The sequence below is a fragment of the Amblyomma americanum genome, chromosome 10, assembly GCF_052857255.1.
Source record: "Amblyomma americanum isolate KBUSLIRL-KWMA chromosome 10, ASM5285725v1, whole genome shotgun sequence".
NCBI classification, from domain to species: Eukaryota; Metazoa; Arthropoda; class Arachnida; order Ixodida; family Ixodidae; genus Amblyomma; species Amblyomma americanum.
The window spans coordinates 71,818,864-71,840,012 of record NC_135506.1 but is presented as its reverse complement, the minus strand read 5'-3'; the positions used below and the strand labels follow the sequence as shown (position 1 = coordinate 71,840,012).

At 47.1% G+C, this 21,149-nt stretch overlaps 1 protein-coding gene across 1 annotated transcript; it reads left to right on the top strand.

Moving 5' to 3' along the window:
- Positions 1-10,565: 10,565 nt before the first annotated feature.
- LOC144108399 (sodium-dependent dopamine transporter-like) lies at positions 10,566-19,268 on the top strand. The gene is made up of 4 exons (XM_077641645.1): positions 10,566-10,745; positions 13,188-13,319; positions 15,562-15,740; positions 19,068-19,268. The coding sequence occupies exons 1-4, from the start codon at positions 10,625-10,627 to the stop codon at positions 19,266-19,268; spliced, it is 633 nt and encodes a 210-aa protein (XP_077497771.1). The 5' UTR covers positions 10,566-10,624.
- Positions 19,269-21,149: the final 1,881 nt, after the last annotated feature.

Here is a 21,149-nt window from a genome sequence, read left to right as displayed (position 1 = left end):
GTTGCAATGATTCGTTTAACTATATATGGCTTAGCCACGCCGCTGATAAAAAAAATACTTTTTTGAGAAGTGCACAGAGCTCACGCTGTTGCCTTTGTCCGATTTCTGGGCATAACAACCCACCTATTTGTATGAACTTTACGTATTTTAAAGCGTTTTTGCACGCTCTGTTTGCGCGAGCATCTGAAAACCAGCCCAAAAGGGCTTCCTTCTAAAAAAATCAAATGACTTTCATTTCATGATTTTTTTAATAGAAAAGCGCTTTTTTGCTTCACTCTAGAGAATTCACTGCCACACTGCGCAGTGAATCTTTGCTTAATAGAGATACTAAATCAAAAGTAATAACTTGGTGCAAGTGCATTCCCTAAGCCGACTTTGTGTGCCATTTTAGCAACGTCCAGAAACGAACCTGTGGCCTCGTAATTTAGAATTATAAGTTGCGCACGCGCGAAACATTAGGCCGCCCCTTCAACACGGGGTAAAAGATTCCTACGCTTCCGTACGTCCTTCCCTGTGATCGCGCCTTGCCCTGTGTTTTTCGATTTGCTTTTTCCTTCCTTTTCTGCAGATCGAAATGTTTCAAAATGTTGTTTTTTGTGCATATTATGGCTCTGTTGCGTAATTTTCATTGAGGGCTACAGCTCTTGCTGACGTCTTTACTTATTTGCTCACAAATTATTTTTTTCTTTCGATTATTACCTTTGTTGATGAAAAGCATCGGCAATAGTTGCGAGCCACAGTTCAACACGATGTTGTTTCTTTTGGCTTTTTGTTTGAAATTTCCACACCAACAAAACGTTGGAAGATTATTCGACGACCAGCGAATAAATCTACTGACAAATGGTGTTAGACGCATGTTAACCTAGCTTGTTTGCCCCATGTCCCGTATGTAATACTATGAAAAAGTGCGCATTTGCTTGCATAATATTTAATTTATTCTTTTATGTTTTCGTTATTTCATGTAATCATTTAAGCCATCCTGAACTAACGGCCCCACAGAATGCGCGAGTGTCTGAGGTCGTTTTGGCGAAGTACATCTCGAGCTCCACATTTTTCACTTCAAAGTTTTCGGTCGCCAGACATGATGTTTCTATGGGCTCCGTGCGCTGGTATGGTAGCGCCAGCAGCAACCACATCGCCAGCGCCGCCTCGCGGCACTCGCCGCGTTAACCGGACGCTCAGTCACGGCCGGTCTCTCGAGGGGAGAGCCCGCGCTCTCCTCGAGACTGGCCGTGTTGGCCCGGCGCCCTCCTTCATGCCGGTGCGTTCGCGTCAGCCCGGCCGCATAGCAGACGAGCACTAACCGCGATGCCTGCTTCTCTGCGGATTTAAAGGCATTGAAAGCCTTGGCGCCACCACTGCTACAATTAGTTTCAATTGCTTTCTGGTTGGGCTGATCACCGATGGCGAGCAGTCATGATTGTGTTGCAGTCCCAACGGCACTGCAATATTTGGCAGCGCAGCTGAGCTTATTGAGAATAATTAAGTACCTTTACAGTTTGAGAAAAGTCTCTGACACTGATAATGAAATCAGCTATGTAATTTACACCCACTATGACATCCGCTATGTGAATGGTCGGCTAGAATTGCGAAAAACGCACTTACTACACATATCAGATTATAATGCTCTACATCCTGCAGGATCAACTGTGCTTTACTTTGTGTATTCCCCTCAGAGAAGCATAGCTCTAAGCATACAAAAATGCGATGGATTTTTTGCTAAATATCTTCCACAGTTAGAGGACTTTCATTCCAGGGATTTCGTGAAGGCACCAATTACATGAATTATTTCGGTCGTATTTTTCTTTTGGTAAATACTTAACTCTAGAAAGGCCGCGGCGGTGGCTCAGTGGTTATGGTGCTCAGCTGCTGACCTAAATGACTCGGGCTTGATCCTGGTTGCGGCGGACGCATTTTGATGAAGGCATAATTCTAGAGGCCCGCGTACTGCGTGATGTCAGTGCACGTTAAAAAAAACCCAAGTGGTTCAAATTATTTGGAACCTCCTACTATTGCGCCTCTTATAGTCTGAGTTGCATTGGGACGATAAACTTCATTAAAATCAAAATAATTATTCCAGAAATTAAGGGTTTAGCGATGTTGTGAAATCCAAGAAATATATAAAGGGAAATTTGAACCACTCTCTATTTTTCTTTTCCCTTGTCCACAACAGGATTTGAGATCTCAGAAATGCAACAAATAAGCATACAAAATATTAAACCACTGTAGGAAATAAAATGATTCAAATAAATGCACAAAACAGGCGAAACAATGTGAAAACAACATAAGCATTCTCAGAAGTACGACGTCGCTCCCACAGCATACACACAAGCACAAAAAAACAAGAAGCAAAATTGACTCGCTGAACCACAGATGAGCATAACAAACGAAGACTCAAACTTCAGATGCTAGCTCCAAGAACTTCACCGTAGACCATTTCCTGTGACTGACTGAGCGCATTCCTTCCCTCTACATAAAGACCTAAAGCAACTCCTACCAATGATGGCACGTTCAAAACACCCTAGTCAGTGTCAACCCTTTCCCAGTTCACACTCATCAATTTAATTCCACAGTGTACTCATTTCCAGCAGACCCTCTGTGCGTGAGTGAGCATGCACGATGTCCAAAGAAAGTTAAAATATTGTTACGGGGAAATACTATTTACATTTATTTACAAGTGTTGGGGGTTAGAATAGTTCCTAGCAGGGAGCACCAACACGAACAGGGAGCTGCATTAACCACCTCTTCTTCGTTCGTCCTTTCACGCGAGAGGCCACTTCGTCTTCCACTGCCACTTCATCGTAACAATATATTCGGTACCTTTTGCTGCAGTATTTTTATAGCTGTTGTGACATTGCTAAACAGAGCAGTAGGTCGAGCACCCATAATTATCCAGGTATGTTTTCGCCTTCGAACGAAACATCTCACCGCTCGCCTCGCTCACTGCAAACTGAACCAGAGAGCTGCGTCGGCTGCGTCCGCCTTTCGCAACCGCTGTTAACCAGGTGGCGCCACTCGCGCGCACCAAACTGCAGCGCACGGAGCCTATAGCGGCTTTGCAAGAAAACTTTGACGCTTCCACGTTTTCCACATCCTTACCTTCAAAACTGCTTATGACTCATTCTCGGAGAATTCCAAACCTCTTTGACATGTTTCCGCCTCCTCTCTCTCTTGAAGTCTCCTATCTCTTCCAACCGATCTCCCGGACGTGCCCTTTTCAAGGCAGCGCGCTACCCCCCCCCCCCCACGAGGCGCTTTTTTTTACTCACTTTCTCCTAGCTGTTTCTCCCACGCGCAGGTAAGTGCTGCGCCTCTCGTTGCCCCCCCCCCCAACCCCAAAATTTTCTTTTGTCTACCTTTCAGCTCGAAACTTTTTTGGGCCCACAAAACCTGCGTAAAAGAAAATGACTCCCCTCCTTGCTGCCCCTCCCTCCCATCACCGTCGTCTCCCCTGCCATTCGTCACAGCGCGATGATCGCCACGACACATTCCTCTTTTGACGGGACGAGTCTTGATTTGCCTGGCACGGCGGCCCCCAACCGCACAGCCAACGCGACGAAAGAGCATGCACACTCGAGCTGCCTCCGTTCGTAGTCTGCCCAAGCGAAAACCCACATCCGATACTATGTGAGAGCTCCGACGCGGTTCACTACCCTGGCCTGCAATACCTTGCTTGTAAGTACTACAAATATTTTATCTTGAGATACGTTAGGAAATCAATGTGATTTTGGGAGTAAGTGTTGCTCTGACTACATGCGGCTTTATTTTTGCTGGCAGGAGAAGAGGAGACAAAGCACGAGGACGACTTCTATGTATCTACTCTCATTGCCAAATGTCTGGCCTGACGTCGTGCGCAGTGCAGAACTTCCCGAATGGTAAGAATTTTATTTTTCGTCCTTGGTGCAATGAATTCACCAAACATTCACTACTTCGTCGAACAGCGGGTTTGAATTCTTCTTACCTTTCATCCAATTCATTCAGGAATACGTTTGTCATGTACAGCTTATGCAGGATATAAATCTGAACTGTTTTGCGTTCCACTACAGAACGGTCGGTAAGGATATGTATAATACTTCTGCGCTCTTTCTCTGTGGTTAGCACACTTGCAGGTGAAATTGAAAATCCACAATTTAAGGCAAAAGCTTTTGCCAAGTTATCTCTCAATGAAAAAAAAGCCACTACTCTGGACTGTCAGACGGGTGTTTTGTGTGGTTTTCAAGTCAGTTTCGAATGTGTATTACATGCATTGGAAGCGACTAAGATAAATTGTTGGATTTAAAAAAAACAGAGGTGTTATGAGTTTTTTTCATCCAAAGTATTTATTTTTAACCCCATCCAAACAAACAAACTTTGTTCGAAACTGCTGTTTTTACGTCCATATAGAGGAGATGCTACAACCTGTGCATCTTTACCTGAACAAAAAATGCGCTCACAGTTTAGAGACACGTAGTTATGATAATAAAACAAAATAAAACATTTACTTCCTTTCAATATTACATTGCTTAGTTTTTTTTCACATCGAATACCTTACTGGAAGTGCGAAACGGCGCAAATAACTAAAAATCAGCAATTTGGGACAAGACAAATTAAATTTCACTTTGTGCGAAAAATGCGGTGCTAGTTGTTACAAATTTTCCTGTATAATGTGTGTCGAGTGTTTTCACGCCGACTGTACCTCACAAAAGTCAGTGTTATTTAATCATTTCTGTTTTTGTCCTGTGACGGCCATATTTAGGTTAACGTGACATCATGCCTCTCTTTGCAGGCTCAACGCATTATGAGATCATCGTGGAAGATTTGGACAAGCAATTTGAGTGCAGTGGAAAAGTCCTTTTGCAAGAGGAGTGCTACGATTACTTCAGATATGACTGATCAGTTCACAGGAGGACAGCTTCGGTAAGCACTTTATGGATCTCTTAGCCGTGCTACAGCAGATTTCCGAGCTGTGTTGTCTAACCTGAATCATCGGCACGCAGCAAACATGAAAATAAATGTACCGCACCGGAAGTTCTGCCCAGCACCCCACCAAAGTTCTGCCCAGGACCCCACCACAAGCCCGGCACCCCACTCCAGGTCCTGACCCCTGCCCGAGCCCTGCCTATAGGCACGCCACCTCAAGAGCCTCTCAGCTGCTTTGAATAAAGACCTTTTTTAATACTTTTGGTTGGCTCTTTTCTTTCTTACCTTCCTGCGGGCTGGTAGGTGAATAGTACCATGTTTGCGAAAAGGAACCAGGGTGCAAGGTTTGCATCTCCGTTGTATAGGGCAGCCCTTCCCTAAAGACGAGTGTTGAATTGTGAGGACGTCCTAGGGTTCTTACTCTACCATATTTGTTACTCCAAGCAAGAAGCCAGCCATGCAGCCTGGTTACTTTCGAAGACTAAATCAAAAATGCTGGTCAGTAACCAGAAACCGGGTTTGAATGTGCCGGTGTTCGAAACCTGGATACCATTGCTCAAAAACTGGATGCCGTGGTTCGAAAGCTGGACACCATTATTTTAAAGCTGGGTACCAATGTTTGATAGCTGGATCCCAGTCCAAGACCTTTACTGGCCCATGTTGCATAAAGCTGGATGTCATTGTTCGAAAGCCGGATACCAAAGTTCGACGGCTGGATACCAATGTTAGAAGGCTGGATGCAAATGTTCGAAAAATGGATGCCCATGTTCGAAAGCTGGATGCCAACCTGCGACCTTTACTGGCCCATGCCGCAGAACTAACGTCAGGCCTACGTTGACCCCTTAATCGGCAGTACATTGGCCCTAAATTGACATGAAAGTAGGGCCAATGTGTCAAAATGGTAGCGCTCAGCATAAATGCCAGTGTAGGACCGATGTTCGTGCCAATTTTTGTCAATGATAGCCCAACGTTCGACAAATGCTGTTGTGCTACCTGGGACTCCAAGGGCTTAAGTGGCAGACATACCTTTGTTGCCTAGACGACGCTGTGATCTTTTCTCCGGACATTTCGTCTCACCTCCAGAGCCTTGAGACTGTTCTTCGCTGCCTGGCCGACGCTGGCCTCCAACTCAAGTTGAAAAGGTGCCGCTTCGGAGCTCGGCAAATTCCTATTCTTGGACATGACGTATCGAAGGATGGCGTTCTCGCGGACCCGGCTAAGTTGCGAGCTGTGACCGAATTTCCGAACCCCACTTCTGTAAGACACCCCCGCAACTTCGTCAGCCTCTGCTCCTACTTCCGCCGCTTTGTCCGCAATTTCGCCAATATCATCTCCCCCTGACCAAGCTCCCTTCCAACTACGATCTTTCGGATTGGTCGCCAGCCTGTGATAAAGCGTTTACGACACCCCGTCGCCTCCTGACAACTCCACCAATTCTGCGTCACTTCGACCCTCATTCTGCGTCGGAACTCCACACCGATGCCAGAATCGTCAGCCTCGGTGCTGTACTCGCTACGCGCAAGCAAGGCTTAAGGCTTTGACGAATACGTTGTCGCTTACGCCCGCCAGACAGTCACAAAAGCTGAAGCCAACTATTCTGTCACCGAGGAGTGTTTAGCAATCCTTTGGGCAATCGTCAAATTTCGCCTCTACCTGTACGGGCGCCCTTTTGACGTAGTCACTGGTCACAACGCCCTCTGCTGGTTGCCCTCTGTGAAAGATCCCTATGGCCGACTGGCGCACTGAGCTCTTCGACTCCAAGAGTACGACATTCGCGTTATCTATCGTTCCGGCCGCAAACATGCCAATGCTCATGGCTTTCATGTTCGCCTGTACCATCTGAGGCAGTGCCTTGTATACCCGCCCTGCCTTCTTTGACGTTTGAGTTCGCTGATATGACTTCCGAGCAACGCAAAGACCCACTTGCCTCTTAGATCTCTTATCAGGCCAATCGGCTCGACCTCCTTCCCGTGCTCTCCGCCGTCAGGCACACGATTTCGCCTTACGAGACGAGCTTCTTTACCGCCGCAAATACCTCCCGGATAGTCGCAAGTGGCTTCTCGTCATTCTGACACATCTGCGCTCTTTCATTTACTCTTTCTACCATAATGGTCCCCAATGTGCCCCTGCCGGATTCTTGAAGAGCTTGACCCGTCTACGACAGCTGTACTGCTGGCGTGGGATGGCCCGGTATGTCCGTCAGTTCGTTCAGTCCTGCACCGCATGTCAGCGACCAAAACATCCACCTCGCCGACCCTCCGCTCCTATGCAGCCGCTGCCTTGCCCAGCGCAGCCCTTCGAGCGGGTTGCATCGACCTCTACGGCCCTCTTCCCAGCACATCAACCGGGAACCGCTGGATCATTGTTGCCATCGACCACCTTACATGCTACACAGAAACGTCACCTTCACCATCCGCTACAACCCTCGACAATGCATCCATCATTCTCCATCGCACCATTCTTCGCCATGGTGCGCCCAAAGAGCTGCTCAATGATAGAGGTACGGCCTTCCTCTCTGAAGTTGTAGAAGGCCTCCTTCTGGAATGCAACATCGTTCACCGCACACGCTCCGCCTACTATCCCCAGACAATTGGCATGGTTTAGCGTTTTAACCGCACCCTCGGCGATATGCTGGCCATGTACGTTGCTTCCGACCATTGTAACTGGAACCGCGTTCTCTCTATTGTCACATACGCTTATAATCCGCTGCTCAAGCCACCACCGGATTCTCTCCGTGCTCCCTTTTCTACGGCCGTGAGCTTCTTGCACAACGGACGCCATTCTACCTTACCGCCCTGACGATTATGAATTTACATCTCTTTGTCCAGCCGCAACTTATGCCGAACAATGCCGACAGCGTCCCCGGTCCTTCACTTCTCACGCCCAGCAGCAGCGGCAAAGCACCCTTGAGCCCTCTGCACTTCCTCCTGCTTACCCTCCTGACTCTTTGGTCTGGCTCTGGGTACCCTCCTCAGGTCCCTGCCTTTCCTCCAAACTTTTTAGCAAGTACCACAGGCCCTACCACAATCTTCAGCAGACATCCCCCGTCAATTACCTCATCGAACCCCTTACGGTATCTCCTGATCATCGTCTCCGAGACCGCGCCATTGTCCACACGACCCGCCTCAAACCATACTATGACTCCATTGTCGTCACATCACCCTAGGAAGCCAGGATGGCGCCCTTTCGCCCCGGGGGGAATTGTAAGACTGGCCTTCAGCTTTGGAATCTTCAGATCCTGGCGCCGCTTAACGAAGAAGACGACGAGAGATGCCGAACGCTCCGAAGCTCGACCGCCGACCGCTCCGTCCCTCGTGCGTGCTCTGGACTGACCGCTGCCTCTGGTCTGTGCCTGGACTGTACCGCTGGTTGTTCGCGATGCTGTGTTTTGCAAGACGTTCCTTATACACAGGACGTTGCAAAAATATTCTTGATTATTTATGAGTGCCCAGAGGAGTAGTCCCGGAGTAGTAGTCAAAGAGAGCTTGGGCCGACTGGTGGCTGTAGGTCGAGTAAATGTGATCGTGGTGAATGGTCAACGACAAATGCAAAAATTTACCTGCCTCTTCTTTAGACGTTTTAACGGCGAAACTCAGGCCTGAGATGCTTTCTTTGAAAGCCTTCAATATGTCACGGATTCTCCGTTTTATTTCGGAAATTTAAGAAAACACAAGATAGTCATCGACATACTTGAAATTTTTTGAATTAGCCCCACCGAATTACACGGAATGTGTCTGTCCGCTTCGGCCGGGAAAATATTGCTCAAAACGGGTGCCACGTCAAAACCTATGCAAACACTAGTGTGTTGAAAGAAGTGCCCCATCCACCCGATTGCTCTTGATTTATATAGATATACAATTGTCATGAAGGATTCTACTGAAACGTCGCACCTGGCAATAAATAGAAATTACTCATTGTAACTGGTTACACACAGCTTCTGGATCTGGAACACTCGAGGTCACTGTCCCGTCCAACCCTGAGTTGCCATGGCAGATTATGAATAAGATTTTTACTCTTCGCCTTGCAGTGCTATCGATAAAGGTTCCTTTCGAAAATTTTCTCCTTACGCAAGCCATGAGTGACACATAATACTTGCGTTCCTTTTTCTCCTTCGACTACGGCTTCTTGGGTGGAGCCTATTGTTTCTTGTTAACGGGACAGCGTAAGGAGCATGTTCTGCTCAAAACATAGCGTCCCTCTTCTTCCGGCATCAGTACAGAAAAATACCAGAATTCCTGAAATCATAATATAGAAAAAGAAAATAGCCAGCAGCGTGTTTCGAACCAATGCTCTCTGGTTGCCAGGATAGCCAGAAACACGTAGAACACGAAGCGTCGTACGCTCAAGAGTGTTAGAGGGGCACCTAGTGGACGCGTTGTGCTGTGCATGACTTTGTAACTGCATTATGTTAGCGCAACTTCAACATTTCTGACAAACATGAATTGCTTTGCCTTTCAGCCTCACGGCTGCGCTGAGGTGGATGGTAATGTGCAATTACTTCATACTTGTAACCTAGCAATGCAGATCTAAAAGCACGCACCGACTTTACCTAAACAATATCACCTTTACACGCATATCCGGTATGATTTTACTCTTGAAAGTGAACACACCTTCTTCAGACGAACACAAATATCACTGTCTCCACCAACGTCTTTAGCGCGCCCAAGAAGAAGTGCACAACTTGGCGAAGCGACCTCTACAGGCCTCCTCTGTCGATCTCCCCATTGTGTTGGTATTGTGCTGAGCCGGAAACAATAGAGCACTTTCTTCTCTTTTGTCGTCGCTACTCATCGATCCAGAGGCGACTGTTAGAGGTCCCAATGAAAAATCTCAATATGCGTCTCTCTTCTGCGGTTGTACTGTTCCTTGGCGCTTCTATGCTTGGCCATACCAATGGGCATGTTTGCTCTGCCGTCCAAAATTATCTGCTAGAATCAAAAAGTCTACCTTCATAAGCTTTCGTACTGCCCATACCATCATAAGCTTTCTTATTTGGGTAACTACTTTTACGATTCCTACTCTCTCTCTCTCAATCTATTTTTTAACTGATTCCCTTACCTAATTTTAAGTTTCTTAGGCCGCCCTAACCTCCTGCAACCTCCTCTGCTATGGAAACAGAGTTACACTATTTTTTAGGTCATCCCACGCTTGCCATATGCAATCTGCAATTTAAATAGTCACCGCCTGGTTATGGCCAATCCCCTTGTGGGTATGTGCCATTTTGTGAGGGGAACAACAACAACGACAGGAGTATGCGCTCTGCTGTGCAAAATTTTCATCAAGAAACGCAGCCACTCCCATTCTGATTTCTTTTTTCCACTCTGACTCAGTACGACATTGAAACATTACAGGCATTGTATACTATTATGCACATTAGCCAATGTCCCGTGTTTGATCTTGAAGTTAACAGGATCCCTGCCCTTTCATCTTCCAATCTCTCAGACTACATTCTATTACCACTCCTTTTCCCGTCAAAACTTTCCTGTATCCAGCAATCAACCGCCTGTGTCTTGGCCACTGCCCCGTAGTTGGTATGTGCCAGCAACGTCTGAGGCCTTCCTTTCTTCCTTCCCTGCGTGTGCATTTGCCACGCTTACTAAGGAGACGAAGAAGAAGAAGAATGCGTTAAGCGATCTCACTCCGCAGAAGGCTCCTGTCAAGCTCCGGCTCGTATTAACGACAATTAACGACCGCTACGACGAAGTCTGCTTGCTGAGCGCACGGCATGGCCCGGCAGCGGGAGACGTGGTCCAGCAAAGCGCAGCAGTTCGCGGCCCTGGCTGCCATCTCCATGAACCTGCGGAGCCTCCTCTGGTGCCCGCTGTTGGTGCTGCGGTACGGGATCGGTGAGTCCTGGAAAGAGGCACTGCCGTTGCGCAGGTGATGATGTTGCAATCTGACGTTGCCCAGCCACGCGCCAAAGTGCTGGACTCTAAGTAAACAAGCTATTTTTTAGCGAAAGCTACACTACGCTACCCAGTCGAGCATTTCGCCGTGAGCCTGGGAGGCTGATAGTGCGCTCGCGTGAAACCAGAGAGGAGCAGCAGGTGCGCGGCGCACGATGCCAGGGTTCGCCGCCGCCCAAATACGCCCGCCGGCGCCGCGCGTGAATGCGCATACGCGGCAACTGGAGAAGGGCACCTGATGCGCAGTGCATGACGTCAGAGCTCGGCCGTCGCCGCGGCCGCGTGTGGGGTAGCGCGGATAAACTGCGTATGTGCGGCTGTGTGTATAAAAGCTGAGGTGATATGACTTGGTGTATCACACTCGCTTCGTATGGGTGACGAAAAAGAGATTCCAGTCGCCACTTTAAGGTCGTATCGTCAGGAGAAGATCAATTTTTTGGACCCAGAAATCGTCACCTGGCACTTGGCTGCTCTTCAGAGAAAGAATGAACGTCAGAAGGCTAAACGAGCGGCGGAGACACCTGTGCGAAAAGCGTCTTGCCAAGCGGAGATGCCAAGAGGCGGAGCGTAACAAGCGGCGCATAGCAGCTTGTGCATCTGAGAGAAACCAACCAGTCTAAATACTGTTTAGGCAGCATTCAGACAACTGCGTGTTGCATTACCGATCATTGGGCAGTGTTTATCTCTGTCAAGACAATTAAATACTTAAGTAATGTGTTTCACCGAATACTTCTTCCTTGAGTATCATTACTCTCAGAACAAGGTCGACAACTTGCTTAACCAGGGGGGAACTGCAGCTCGTGCTTCGTCATTAATGTAACTCCACCTGTCATGGTGGGCAGTTTGCTCACTATCCTGTGGGAAGGTTGAGATTACGCCGCAAGGTCACGTGCCCTAAGTGGCTCACAGTTTTGTGTAGCACAGGGCCTTTAACGCTACCTCGTTAATATTCGTTTTTTCTTATGGAGTTTATTTCATTTTAGCTTGCAATCTGAGATTCTCTGTGGCCCAAAACACTCTTTAAATATCTTGCTGCAAATCGATTACCTTGCCTGCTTTGTTATAACCAACAATTACGAAGCCGGAAACCATTTGCCAATTCCCGTGGGTGTGTGTTCTTTTAAGTTGCATTCTGAGACCTGTTTGATTAAATATCTTGCCATATGATGGTTGCTTCTAGGCTTGTGTGCTCGAGTGCGCCAGTGTGATATATCGACAGTACCGTCACATGACCATAGGCAGCCAATGAGGGAAACTGCCTCCAACATTGGCGCCTTTATTCTGGTTTTAACAGTACCCTGACTGTTCTATGTAAGTGCGTCCGCAAGAGAGTGCGATCTTGTAGACAACACTCACATTCTCATATATATATTTTTGATGTTTCATTGGGTATGACGCCTATTGCAAGCGCTACCATATCAGTACACAGATGCCGGGGTATTTTCTTGAACTTCTTTCACATGGAACGATCCTGTGAGACCAATGTCGATGTCTCACCAGCTCTCTGCCCTCTTAACGCGATGTAATATCTTGTTAATATACGTGATAGGCACAACGTAAATTTTATTTTCTTGGGTGCCTTCTTCTTGGGAATCAAGCAACACTTTAAACTCCTAAAGCGGCCATGGTGGCTCAGTGGTTATAGCGCGTGGCTACTGACCTAGAAGACGCGGGCTCGATACCGGTCGGCGGCAGTCGAATTTCGATAGAGGCGAAATTATAGAGGCCCATGTACTGTGCGATGTCAGTGCATGTTAAAGAACCCCAGGTGGTCGAAATTTCCGGAGCCCTTCACTATGGCGTCCCTCGTAGCCTGAGTTGCTTTGGGGCGTTAATCCCCCATAGACCAAAGCTTTAAACGTCTTTGAGCTACGGAAATAAAGGGCTGTGAAGTGAAGGCGACGTTCTGTGATGTCTACTTTGGTGCATATCAGGTCAAATAAACAAAGTGGCGGGATAATTTCTGCAAGCCGTGGGTGAAGCAGCGCACGAGTGACCAATTTCAACAGCTTCTAGTGCCCACAACAAAACGCTGAGTAGCCTTTACCCCGCTCGCTTAATAATTCAATCCCGTGCATGTCTTCCTTGCGTACCGCATGAGGTTGGGGTAAATTTAGCGCCCTTGGGAGCTCGCGTGAGTCACTCAAGAAACAGCTGTTTGGTTACATCAGAGGCCGTTTCGAAATAGATAACCAATTATTTACGTACCTAAACTTCTACTCTCTACATATGTATGTTAACTTCTTTTTCGCTTCCTCCTGTTCGTCCTGCTGCTTTTTTTGTCCGTGCAATCATATTTTTGTCACAGAAAAGCAACTTGGAACTTAGTTCTCTGCTTCTCATCTAGAGTCCTGGGAAATCATGAGCACGTGGCCTGCGCAGGGACGTTCATCGTGAGCTACATGATCGTGACTGCGTTCATCTGCTACCCTGTGCTCCACGTGGAGTCCGTTGTCTCCCAGTTCACCAAAAGCGGGAACCGCGGCATCTTCAACTGCTGCCCGCTGTTCCGAGGTGAGTGCGCGCTTCCGTTGCTAAGGAAATTGCGAGCCAGGTGGTCATTACGCAGCCCTATCGTTTGCTGCCTTCAGAAATTTCAAACCGAAGAGTGCACTCCCGCTCTTTCACACATCTTTCCTCATTTGTCTTGTGAGGACCAATGCCCATATTGCTTCGAGAACAAGAATAAGAAACGTATGTCAAGTTACCTGATCATTTCATGTTAACAGAGTTTCTATTCGTGTTACGGATTTTGTGTTAGGAGACTTTATTAGATTGCAGTTGGAAGCGGCGGCGTCCTAATCGCTAACGGCTTGCTTTGGTTTCCGTGCGGATGAATTTAAATCACAGCTTGCGTGCAACGACTCTCGTATCGGTCGAAAATTGCAAATCACACTCTTTTGTGTCTCATTGTTATGCTATACTGCACTTGCTTACTTTCGTGTGTAGTTAGGCTCAGGTCAATGAAGCAGGTCCGCCCAGCGCAGCGCGGCGCGGCAGCTGAACAAACCTACTCTCTGTCTGAGGGCCAGAGTGACTTAGTGGGGGCTCTCACAACAGCGTAGTGTTCCTGTATAAATATGCTACCACCGCATGAAACACTTGGACGAAGGATGACGTTAGAGCGTGCCGCTTTGTGGATTAGCAGTGAACGAAGCATTCCCGTTGCTGCCACTTTTAAGGCGATGATATGAGAGGCATTCTTATTAGAGGAGGCACCGCTACGTGCGATCGTTCGGCAACTGAGCAGGAGGGAGCTTCTTGGCGTCATGCTAAGTACGGTTACTTATTAGTTGCCGGCGGATGCAGCAAAGAGGCAAATGTAATTAACATAAGTGTTGATTCTGTCGAATTTCCGTTGCATGAAAGCACTGGCCAAAAATGACAGACTAACATAACTCAATGGGCCATTTTTCTCTGTGTATGCCCATGTAATACGTCCCTTATGAATCATGTTTTGCATATCAAGAATAATTATTGAACAAATTAACTCTACAACAGAGACCATATACGATGACCACAAAGTCGACTGTTTAGTTCTTCACTGCACAGGGCTCGCGGTATTTTATGCAGCAAACCGTGAACTATTGTACCGTTTCGCACTACTTATTTCCGTAATTTTTTAATAAACAGTAAAATAATCGTCCACAAGAATTTTTTCATCTCTCCTACCGTAAAAATGCGGTCGCCACGTCGAGTTTGGGTCCTCGAAATATTGCTCATCAGCAGAGCGCCACAAGGGCTGAGCAGCCACTGAGGGTAATGAAAAAGGCAGAAACCTTCCGTTCACAAACATTACAGATATCAAGTTGCGAAACACGCTAGATATGGTTATCCGATTAGTGACTGTCTTGCCCCTACTAAACATTTGATAATTCAAAGTTGATACATTGTTACTGAGAATTGTAATGCCCGGATGCTTTATGTGCAGTTGGCGGCTAAGCTAAGATTTTCCAGCCAAGAAGGAGCATCATGGAGGTGGTAGTTTTTCCTGAAATGGAGTAATAAATCGTCATTAAATGCTAACACCACTTCACGAAATGTAGGTTTTCCTAGAGCGGGCTCCATAAAAAAATTCTTTAGAGACTTCTTAGAGGGCCATCAGGTGATTCACAGGTTTCCAAGTGTCAATTTTAGGAGGGCCGAGCCACTAAACTTGAAAACCGTAAACGAGAGTCCCCGATAGATCATGTTTTTTTTTAAGACTTCGAAACAAGAATTCCAGAAAGCAATTCTACGAAACAAATTCATTACCTCCGTTCACACAAAAGGTTTGATATAATTTAGTGCCCTCATCGCTTTTTTTTCTGGCGTTCAGGAAATCAGGAGACCGGAAAACACTTAAAGCCTCACGGCGGTCCTCTTTTTTCCTGAGGAACTTCTCACATTAGAGCTGTGAACAAAAAAGTTTTGAAAATTTGACTTTGAAGAAATGAAATGGCGTGGTAATTGTCAGACATCTCGGCGGACACGCGAACCGCGCTGCTAGAGAAGCGATAAAGGGAGGTATTTAAAGAAGAAAGGGGTGCCGTAGTGCCGGACTCCGGAAAAATTTCGACCGCTTGGGGATATTTGACGTGCACTGACGTCGCACAGCACACGGGCGGCTTTGAGTTCTGATCTTGTGCAACTCGAGGGGATAATGCACTCAAAGTGAACATATGAGACATCCCTTCCTTGCCGACACTTGCGTACGCTCAGCTGCTCCTCGATAAAAGACGGCGCCTCACTTGCCATCTGCCGTGCCCGTTCTCAGGACTGAGCTACTCGATGGCCTACTTTGCGGTGATGGCCAACCTGCCGCAGTACGGCGTTGTGTCGCACGCCTTCATCTACCTGCTGCGCTGGGTCGAGAGCTCAGCCCCATGGACCAGCTGCGATCAGGCTACGTGGGCGGCGGACAACGGCAGCTGTTACGCGCCCTCGGCCGCTTACGTGAGTGACATCTCGCGTCCGTTGACGCTGCTCCGCCAGTTATCCAGAGCTGCACGCGCTTGCTTTGTCTACTGAGAAAGCAGAGAAACTTGGAGGTCATCACCGTGATGACCTCCACACAAACAGTTAACGTTGAACCGAAATCAAGTAAGAGAAGTTGAAAAGTTTCAATGTGTGGCACTCTGGCCATAGTAACTGAACAGCGCTACTTTTAGTGCCTTCTTGTTCCGAGGTACTTTTACGGGCATGAACCAACAGATTTTTGCATATGTTTATTGAGATGTGCAAGCACTCGCTCATTCCAGCTACGTTAGGCTTATGCTGGTGACGAGGACCAAGGCGGTGACGGAGGCAAGCGAGATCCTGGAATCGTGAAGACCGTCCACTGCAGCTTCAAATCTATCTCTCCACCATCTCCTGAGCCCTTACTCTGCTCTTCTGGAATAAATGTTTTGCTGCTGGTAGTACCAGTAAACAGACAGCAGGGATGTCTCTCTACCCGCGAGGTTATAAAAGGTGCACCTTACATTTTGGGGATGCCCTAGGCCGAGTTCTTTGGGGATTATTATGAAACATTCTTCAGTTTGACGGAGGGATAGAAATAGTGCATACGCCGGGCCCCCAAAGCCATACACTGCAGTCGTTATGCAAGTCATGACAATTGCAGACTCCAAATTACAATGATACATTCGAAACATAAATATTGCGGCACGTAGAAGCAAACGCAGAAAAACGGATTATTTTTTCAATGCTGCACAGTACTGTTAAATACATAAACTAGAGCCCACGCTGCAGGGCGCCACAGAGGACAAGGGAGAGGATTTTGCCGTGAACAGGAATTCCGCCCACCACTGTCGGTATCGATAATAACAATTCCATCTCCGAACAGAACTGATGACTCACTCCTGACATTCACTTTGGCCCCGTCTGCTTTTCATTCCTGTTAGAAGACGTGTATAGCGGGAGAATGCTTGACACCCCTCTGCCTCACCCCCGTACAAATTCTGCCTTTTGCCAGCTTGCAAGCGCGTAGTCCATCTCCTCCTGTATCCACCGGGTATATACTTTTACATTGTGGGCGATGTGCAGCACGGAGCGATATTAGCTCGGTGCATGAATCTTGGCACTGTCAGTGACTGCTGGCTCCGCGCCCTGTCACTTCCGTGCATAAACTGCGGTGTTGAGAATAATGAGCTGCATAGTGTCCTGTCCGCACCGCGCATGAATTGCGCCATATTAGGGTCTTGCCGATGCCTTCAGTCCAGCGCTGGTAGAGAGTGCGGGAGTTGCCATTAAGCCGCGTCGTGGGGGTTGAGTTCTCTAAACTTTTATTGTGTTGTGTTCCTCGAAAGGCTGCGTTATGAACGTGCGCATATTATAGTTGAAACTGACACTTTAAGGCAGCAGCAAAGGGTTCGATTTCCGATTCATTATGAGCCACAGGTGGACCACGATCATACGTCATTATTCCGCTTACATGATCATCATCATCAATAAAATATAGGAGCTGGCGGAAGCATAAAGGTATGAAATAAGTTGATAACTAAGTGACGTTTATAATTGTTGTCTAGGGGACGACAACGTTTAGAAGCAGCCGCAGCATATAGTACATCAATATTACCTAGTTTGAAAAGTGACGCTGCGTTAGGTCATCCACCATGGAGATGGGTAAGAATGCAGGGATGATGAAGTTTCGTACCTGAATCAGTTATCGTTGGGCACAAAACGTGCATTCGACCGTCACAGTACGACTCTTCTAGGCGGAAACCTCGAATAAAGGCGGTGCAAGTTTGCATGCCAACCTAACTTCAATCTTCCAACTTGCGGTAAGTTTATTAAAGACGTGAAAAACGCAGTATTAAAATAATTTCACATGCGCAGAGAGCAGAGCATTGCAGCGAAGGTGCGTATTTTGCGGCGGAATCCGCCTTTTTCGCGCAACAACAGCGCATACAAGTTCAAAACCTTTTCTGCCCGGCATGTCCTTGGTGGTTGAAATCCTTTATGGGAAAGTGGCGTTGACGGCGGCGCCACTGTTGCATCCAGACTTTTATAACTAAGTGACGTTTATAATTGTTGTCTAGGGGACGACAACGTTTAGAAGCAGCCGCAGCATATAGTACATCAATATTACCTAGTTTGAAAAGTGACGCTGCGTTAGGTCATCCACCATGGAGATGGGTAAGAATGCAGGGATGATGAAGTTTCGTACCTGAATCAGTTATCGTTGGGCACAAAACGTGCATTCGACCGTCACAGTACGACTCTTCTAGGCGGAAACCTCGAATAAAGGCGGTGCAAGTTTGCATGCCAACCTAACTTCAATCTTCCAACTTGCGGTAAGTTTATTAAAGACGTGAAAAACGCAGTATTAAAATAATTTCACATGCGCAGAGAGCAGAGCATTGCAGCGAAGGTGCGTATTTTGCGGCGGAATCCGCCTTTTTCGCGCAACAACAGCGCATACAAGTTCAAAACCTTTTCTGCCCGGCATGTCCTTGGTGGTTGAAATCCTTTATGGGAAAGTGGCGTTGACGGCGGCGCCACTGTTGCATCCAGACTTTTAGAAGCTCTAGGGCGAACAGGGAGCTAAATCAGGACAGAAGAATATCATTTTTTTTAAGAGGGGCGCCGCTGGCACAGGAAGGGCTAGAGGTCAGCAGAACAAGCCTGCCTCTTTCAATGGACGGCTTAGATGAGTATAGACAACAAAATTTTGGATGCGTGTTTTCTTCTTTGTATTGAAGCGTGAGGCATTATTACACACGGATCGATATGTGGTATCCACCTACGACAGCTAAACAACTTATAATCGAAGTTCTTTGTCGTGCTGTTTCTTTCCGTTTCAACAGCATAACGATGACTTTGACGTCAATAAAAGGTTATATATCACGTGAATCATGAAAAACTGCAATATAATCGGCGCTTCTACATTCGCTGTCATCCCGGCTCTTGAGCAAGGCTGGCTTCAGCACTGCAAGTGAATTTAAAACGATAAAGCAGCGGTTAAATCTGAGATTTTTTATGTCACACGTCACCAAAATCCTCTCTTCGACGTCAAAGCCATCGTTTGGCTGTTGAAACCGCAAGAGCGTGGGAAAAAAATTGATTATAAATTATTTAGCGGTCGTAGGCGAACACTGCAACGTCGTTTACGCATAGCAGTGCCTTCCGCATCACTATAGAGAACAAAAAGTGCCACCAAAATTAAGTGTCTATACTGCTTTAACATGACTACGATGACGCAATGAAGTAGGGATTAAAGAATGACCTGCTCCGTGCGCTGCCACTGAAACTCTCAGTTGTGTTGGGCACAACCCCCTGCAGACGCCATGCGACACGGTGGCCACGGTGCTGGCTCGGCGCTACTCCGGCCACGGTGTCGAGGACGGCTACCCGCTCATCTACCGCGGCCGTGTCACCATCGTACCCATCGACGAGTTCAACAACGCGTCGGCCAACTGCGTGCCGGGCACCGAGTCAGCCGTCGCCGGCTTCTACAAGTGCGTGCGCAGCGTCGCCCACTAGACGAGCACCCAAGCAGCACAAGTTATCGACCAATTATTCCCAATATATTGGCAAAGGCCGGTTCTTTATCGGTCCAGATTGAAACCATTCATTTCCAATATTGTTCTGAATACCTGTGCTTGAAAGGGAATGTTGGGCGTTTGGATAGCAGCAGCAGAGGGAAGGACAGTTGTGCCCTGTTTGATACCTCTCACGAAGCTTTGTGTTAAGCCTTTAATGTAGCGGAACTAGCTAGTAAAGCCTCCGTGAAGATCTTCCGACCACATGATTTTGCTCTTCAGCAATTCTGGGGGGCGTTTATGGTGCCCCTAAAGTTCTAACTTTGTGCTCCAAGCTTAAGATGCCTTTTTCATCAAGTTTTAAAATATTTTGGCCTTGATTTCGCCACGGGAGGAAGGGGGGGGTGGCTTGAAGATATACTTGCGCCCAAATGTAAATCCTGTGGCCCTAAGGGTTTTGACCGAGGCTTTGCATTGGTTCGAACTGACCGTCACTTTCACGAAATGGCATCAGCGTCAAATAGCGCAAAATAAAGGCAGCGCCACCTAAAAAGCTGCAAAAACTATAGCTGCCAACTTTTCTTTCGCGTGCACTTGCGCTTGTTTCTGAACTAATCGGCCTCAGCCTGGCGAACCTCCACACCGAATATTCACATGCGTTGTTGCTATTCGTCGCTTATATTTTAACGACTTCACGGAAGTATTCGCTGCTCAGATTCTCTGGAGACTTATTTTGTGACAGTAACCGCATTTGGAATGTTTTGTAATCCCGTTTCATTTGTTCCTTCTCTTCGTCTTCACTTCACGGTATGGCGCTTTTAATAGAAGCTTTACTTGTTTAATTTGTGATATTTTCCTTATCGTCTATAACCCGCTTTACCTTAGTGTAGAGTGCTTGAGCGGCGCACTGCCTTGCCAACCGAGAGGCATCCTGGACAAAATGGTAGTTCTGCATGCAACGCTTGGGTGACAGTAGAGCCACATAGACCTGCAAGACAGGTGGTCACGAAGATTTCCTTTGGCAGCCACCAGGAAAATGTTTAACATGGACACTTTTGTACGCCGCTCGACCACAGTTCATCACACAATAAAAAAAACAATTATTATTTTTATTGTGTGATGCACTGTGGTGGAGCGGCGTACAAAAGTGTCCCGTCCACTGTTCTCTGATTATATTAAGGACGTTTGGTACAATTTTTTATTTTTATTCATTCAAATATTTACATGACTCTACCTGCGTTTATGTTGGGCTTTGACCGAAGTACACAGTGGGACAAAAAGTACAGCAAGTAAAAGCACCGTGTCCCACAATTAGATGAATTAAAGAATAAGCATTTAGAAATATAGGCTGTGTAACATGTGTTGCAGCGCGAACCACAAGAAGGGACGACGACAGACAGAGTGAAAAGAGCGCTGACTTCCAACTATTTATTTTCCTGATAGGCCACGCATTTATACACATTTGAACCTTCAGCAGGAAAGGGCAGGCAAAGCAATCAGCATGAAAGGCATAGGAGATTAGGACAATCACCATCGATCCAGAAACTTCAGCTCTTTCTTGGTTAGAACAACTGATGGCATGCTTACACACCTGTCCTCTGCACGAGCAATACTTGCCGCCTCGATTATCTCCCTAACACACTGATCATTGTGTCGAGCAACGATTGTGCTTTTTTGGAACGCAGGCGCGCAAGGTTTTCTGCGGCGACGTGCAGACTCATTGCCACAATTACGACAGTGCGTGCTAAGATGGCCCTGGTCACCATCATTTACATTCTTGTTGTGTTCTTTCAATCTGGTATTTATGCACCTGCCGGTTTGTCCAATGTATTCGCGTCCGCAGGACAGCGGAACGCGATATACGACACCATCGTCGCAAGTG